The sequence below is a fragment of the Lactuca virosa genome, chromosome 1 (assembly GCF_052849685.1).
Source record: "Lactuca virosa cultivar CGN04683 chromosome 1, Lactuca_virosa_CGN04683_v6, whole genome shotgun sequence".
Lineage (NCBI taxonomy): Eukaryota > Viridiplantae > Streptophyta > Magnoliopsida > Asterales > Asteraceae > Lactuca > Lactuca virosa.
The window spans coordinates 100362546-100369000 of record NC_136426.1 but is presented as its reverse complement, the minus strand read 5'-3'; the positions used below and the strand labels follow the sequence as shown (position 1 = coordinate 100369000).

The following is a 6455-nucleotide window of genomic DNA, read 5'->3' as shown; positions in this document are numbered from 1 at the left end:
ATGCAAGCACCCAGACATGTTTGACAATATCCGGTTGAAATAGACCGCAGGAGAATGCAAACACCCAGATATGTTTGACAGTATCCGGTTGAAAGAGACTAAAGGGGAATGCAAGCACCCATATATGCTTAACTATATTTTTGTATGCTATGTGGTATTTTGGGGGAGCTCACTAAGCTTTGTACTTACGGTTTTCAGTTTATGTTTTAGGTACTTTCCGGTACAAATGAGAAGGGTCCGACATGACTACACTTCATCCACCCATGTTTCCGTAACCTTATGATTTCTGAGTTTGTACTCTGATAAATGTTTTTACATTATTATAATTTTGAATGATTGGTAACTCTAAATGGTGTTTTAATGGTTGAATTAAAAATGAAACTTTTACCTTATAATTTTTGGGATGTTACAATCATATACATACAAATACATATCATATATACACAAAGTCATACACATACACATACACAAATAGTACACATCCAAATTCAAAGAATACATACAAAAATCAACATATTATACAGATACTTCCTTCGTCCCAAAATTATTTCTACAGACAAAAACCATACAGATTAAGAGGAAAAGTGTTCAGTGAGTTTTGGTGTGTATATCCCGACAAGGCATTAGCGGTGACGGGTATTAGTAGTGACACGAAGCAATTAGCAACGACACCTTATAGAGGGAAATTCTCACGGTCCTTTTTTCGAACATCAGCGGCGACAGGCATTGCCGTTAATGGTGTTGCCACTATTGCGATGAATGACTTCTATTATCAACCGTTGGATTGGGAACAAAATCGACGGTGGGGGTTTAATATGGCACATTGACACAGATCGAGGATTAACAATTATTAGCGACGACAACCACTTTTAGCGGCAACATACAACGTGAAAGCTATATGTTGTCGGCTTTCCATTAAAGGTGGCTATCGCCGCTAAAAGCATTTCCGCCAATGATTGTTATTCTTGTAGTGTAAGATCCTATTATAAATCTTGCTTCAGATAGATCCTAGTGAGATCGAAATTTTGTTTTTCTTATAAGTCTTAAAATCATAAGATTTTTAAGATCAAATTCAGGATCTTTTAACACCCACAAATTAAAGAATATTATTGGGTTTATGCGGACAAAAGCTTCTATGCCCATTATTTAATGATGAAAGTAACATCAAGTTGACAACGTCCCAAAGAAAAAAATCTTACAAAATATTGAAATGACTAGCATTAGATAATAAGCAAAACCTAGCATTGTTTTTTCTTTCTCCACCAAATTAATATTCATTTAAAGAAAGTGAAAAAAAAATAAAAAATAAAAAATAATAGTATAAATAGAGCGTGCCCTTGCAATCCTAAAATCACACGACCAAGAGCGAGCAGAGAGAAGTGAGAAGGAAACATATAAAGAAAACATGTTGAATTCTCAGATCAACCAATTTCACTCTTTCCATAACTTATTCACACTCCAAAAGCCCTTCTTAGCTAGAGCTGTTGACGCCACCCACCACTCCTCCTCCTCCGCCTACTCCCATACCACTCTCCTCCTGCCCACGACCACAAAGAAATCCAATGCCACACCCACTCGACGTAGCTCAGCTGGTAAAATAAACGCCATTTATAATCCTCCTCTTGCTACCAAAGTTAGTGGTGTCATCCACTTCAAATCATCCAACCTAGACAGACTAAAAGCTGGCCAGATTATTGACGATTATTTTCCTATATGGGACAAGCTGAAACTCGAGTTCGTTTCCCTAAACCTTAATTGTACGTATACCTACTTTTACAGTCAAGTAATATTGTTGTGTGATTTCAGAGTCAAAATAAGATACTTATAATTAAATTAATAACTATATATTACGTTTTAATCTAATATCTTACTTTATATTATGTTTTAATCTAATACTTAATTAACTCTGTACATTAGTATAAGATAAATTTTATTTTAGAATATGGTATAAAAACTGGTGTTGATTTTTGATACATCAAATAAAGGTAAGCCGGTGCGAACGGAGGCAGCTTATGATTTCATGGATGGCGAATACTACTTTGAGTTTGGAGTCCCAGATGATTTTGGGGAGATCGGAGCTGTGCTGGTTGGGAATGACAACCTCAACAAGATATATATAGAGAAAATTGAACTATCTGACAAAGTTAACTTCACATGTAATTCTTGGGTTCATTCCAGTCACGATTACCCCGAGAGGAGGATCTTCTTCGCTGACAAGGTTATATATATATATATATATATATATATATATATATATATATATATATATATATATATATATATATATATATATATATATATATATCAGTTTACTAGCAGATCATCGCGAGATGGTGGCAGCCATTAATAGCTAACTAGCCCCTCTTATATATTAATTAATCTATTTGTAACTTGTACATGCAGTGTTACCTGCCGTCACAAACGCCAGCAGCCCTCAGGTCTCTGAGAAAGAAAGATTTGGAGTTGCTTCGAGGCAATGGCCAAGGAGAGCGTAAACCTTTCCAGAGGATTTACGATTATGATGTATACGACGACCTTGGAGATCCCGTCGAGAGCTTAGATTTAGCAAGGCCGGTGCTCGGTGGCAAGAAATTTCCATACCCTAGGCGCTGCCGTACTGGTCAGAAAATTTGCTGGGAAGGTATATATATGTAATTAACGAAATTAAACAATATGAGATTGTTGTTTTGGCTTAAAATTTGGGTGACATTTTGAATAACAGATCCGTTGACGGAGACAAGAACTAAGGCCCCGTTTTATGTACCAATCAATGAAGATTTTTCAGATATAAAGTCGGTATCCTTTGGAGCGAGGACTTTGTATGAACTGTTCCTTTCTGTTTTACCCCGTCTAGGCACTTTTGGATACAAGGACTTTTTTTTATTCGAGGACATAGACTTGCTTTTCAACGAAGGAGTTATGATTAGTGGTACTGATAAAAAAGCTGCAAGTCTTTTTCCAAGATTTATCCATCAGGTTACTGATGCCGTGAATGACCTTATCAAGTTTGAACCACCTGAAACTATCCGCAGTAAGCTCGCATATATGCATGCTCTTTTTAATTAAGGCGTAAATTTGTGTTCCGCTTTTTATATACATTGCAGGGGACACGTTCTTTTGGCTCCGTGATGATGAATTCGGTCGAGAAATGCTTGCTGGTGTCAATCCTTGCTGCATACAGTTGGTTACGGTATATATATAAATAAGAATGTTTTTGAACACATAATTTTATAATTGGTGAAAAATCATAAAGTGAGTGTGTTTGTGTGTGTGTGTGTAGGAATGGCCGATGATGAGTAAATTGGACCCTAACGTTTACGGGCCACCTGAATCAGCAATCACCAAGGAGATTGTAGAGCGAGTGATTAAAGGTTACATGACTTTTGAGGAGGTAAAGAAAAACAGAAGGCCGATTACTTTATGGAAATTAACTTCATCTCTTTTTAATATATAAAGGTCATGTTATAGACTAGAGACGGTTGGGGGATGCAGCAAGCATGTTAGGAGCGGGGTCCTTGCACCCCACTTGGAAGTGAATGTTGGAAATCAGGCCCTCTCTACTGCTATAAGTATGCACACAAACGAAATAGAGAAATATATGAAGGAAAAAGTATCTGCAAAAGTTACTCTTCTTGTTTCTCATGCAAATAAAAAACTAGGAACAAACCATGCCCTAAAATTACTACAAGACTAAATCAAATGCTCTAAACAGATAAGACTAAAATGCCCCTAAATAAAACATTTGGTTTTGATTAACACCAACAGTGGACCCCCGCCAATATATTACTAAAAACAACCTTTAAATATCTTAGTTTTGCTAAAACCCCCTTTGTGGCACCCATTCTTGCAAAAATGCCCCACCTTAACATATTTTTGCTGTAGAAACCTACAGATTCCTACAAAAATTTAGAGTTTTATTCCTATATAAGTTTTTTTATGTATAACACTCCTTTACTTCAATCTTGGATCCGCCACATTTACGATTGTGAAGTTGTAATATTGAAAAATCAATCATGTTCTTTCAGGCTTTGGAACAAAAGAAACTGTTCGTGTTGGATTACCATGATCTACTATTGCCATACGTAAATAGAATAAGAGAACTTGAAGGGCTAACTCTATATGGTTCAAGGACTCTAATGTTCCTTACTCCTGCTGGAACGTTGACCCCAGTTGCCATAGAGTTGACTCGTCCATCATCAGAATGGCAACCACAGTGGAAGCATGTCTACACACCTTCTTTGGGTGCAACCGGTTCATGGCTCTGGAAGCTAGCCAAGGCTCATGTCCTTTCTCATGATTCTGGTGTTCACCAGCTTGTTAGCCATTGGTAATATATTGGTCCACCTTTACTCATAATACTTTAATTATTACACACGTTTGTGTGTTTTTCCCTAGGTCTCATTAATTCATAGGTGAGCTGATCATGATTTGATTTGGCGTTGCAGGCTAAGAACTCATTGCGCAACTGAGCCTTACATAATTGCTACCCACCGTCATCTTAGCACAATGCATCCTATTGCACGATTACTCCACCCTCATTTACGATACACCATGAAAATCAATGCCATAGCTCGAAAATCTCTCATTAATGCTGGTGGTGTTATAGAGTCGACATTCTCTCCTGGAAGATATTCTATGCAAATTTCCTCTGACGCCTATAATCTGTTGTGGCGTTTTGATCACGAGGCACTTCCAGCTGACTTGATAAGCAGGTTCCCTCAATTTATGCAACTTTACTTCGACGCATATGGTTTTAGACTTTTTTCACTTTTTATATGGCATTTCTATGGCTAGTTATTTTATATATTTTTTGTATCTTACAGGGGTATGGCTGTTGAAGATCCTACTGAACCACATGGTTTGAAGCTAACAATCGAGGACTATCCATTTGCAAACGACGGTCTGCTCCTTTGGGATGCCATCAAACAGTGGGTTACGTCTTTTGTCAACAACTACTACCCACAAGAACGTCTCGTAGCATCTGATGAAGAGCTTCAAGCATGGTGGCATGAGATTCGAACCGTTGGGCATGGAGACAAGAAAGATGAACCATGGTGGCCACAACTCAAAACCCAAGATGATTTGATTGGAATTGTATCAACTATCATATGGGTTGCGTCTGGCCAACATTCAGCTGTGAACTTCGGACAATATGAGTATTCTGGTTATTTCCCAAACCGGCCAACCATCGCTAGAACCAAGATGCCTAACGATGACCCAACAGATAAAGAGTGGCAGGCATTCCTAGACCGGCCTGAGGCTGTGTTGTTGAAATGCTTCCCTTCCAAATCGCAAGCTACCAAAGTCATGGCAATTCTAAATGTTTTATCAGCTCATTCCTCGGATGAGGAGTACATCGGTAAAAATGTAGAGGGGCCATTTGAGGTGGAGCCAGCTATAAAGGCCGCATGTGAAGAGTTTCGTCAAAGAATTCTTGAGATGGAAGGCATCATAAATTCAAGGAACGCCGATCACAACTTAAGGAACCGTAGTGGTGCGGGGGTGCTTCCATACAAGCTTCTCGAGCCTTTTTCTGAACCTGGTGTTACCGGGAAAGGTGTTCCAAACAGCATCTCCATCTAGTTCCCTCGTTTCTAGCAAATAAAGTTGTTCAAGTGGCTCATGCTACATTAATAAGGTTACTAAGTATGTTGTTGTATTTCTTTGTCTTAGTCCTTAATAAGATGTAGTAGTGTTGTTACCAACACTCCACAGAGTAGTTGGAACGCTACTACAAAATAGAACATTACCCACGGCCAAAACTGTCGGTATCTGTCGCTAAAAGGCCTTTGCAATAGACCAAAATCCGTTGGTATATTCTTGTCGTTAATTGTTTGTAATGGATTTCCGGCAGCTATGACAAATTTTAGCGACTTTTTTCCGTTGTTAATGAGTAATCGATCACCGACAAAAATATTTTTTGCAATGGATTACTGACGGAATATGTTTGCAACACATCCGACGGAATAACTCACTAACGAATTACCGACGGAATCTCATAATAACTCACTAACGGATTACAGACAGTTTTTCTATGACAGATTAGCGACGAATTTTGGTATTATAAAAAAATTATAAATTCATGAAAAATTTAAAAATAATTACATATTCAACATAGAAAAATCTTAAAACATACATTAAATCTATATTTTAAAGACAACAAATATAAAAGCAAAAAAGTTTCAATATTCGACACACAATAAATCCATGAATATCAATCGATATTCGACATTTAATGCATAATACTAAAAAGCAATAGTGATCTACTTTTTAAAAAGGCATCAAAATTTTCATTTATAATTCTCATGACCTCAACAACCAATGGAGAGTATCCTTCTTGATTAGTTCGTGGATTGTACACCTATCATTGTCATTCAGAGTTGTTGGCTAGAGATATATTTATATATTGTCAAATACCATAAATGTCTTCCAATGTTGACAATGAAGGGGAATAA

The 6455-nt window shown here is 37.3% G+C and overlaps 1 protein-coding gene across 1 annotated transcript; it reads left to right on the top strand.

Moving 5' to 3' along the window:
* Positions 1-1359: 1359 nt before the first annotated feature.
* Positions 1360-5902, top strand: LOC145153278 (lipoxygenase 2, chloroplastic-like). The gene is made up of 9 exons (XM_079075462.1): positions 1360-1757; positions 1986-2218; positions 2404-2641; positions 2723-3031; positions 3105-3190; positions 3281-3391; positions 4026-4327; positions 4446-4712; positions 4824-5902. Exons 1-9 carry the CDS (start codon positions 1406-1408, stop codon positions 5581-5583), a joined length of 2658 nt encoding a protein of 885 aa, XP_078931588.1. The 5' UTR covers positions 1360-1405; the 3' UTR covers positions 5584-5902.
* The last annotated feature ends 553 nt before the right edge of the window (positions 5903-6455 follow it).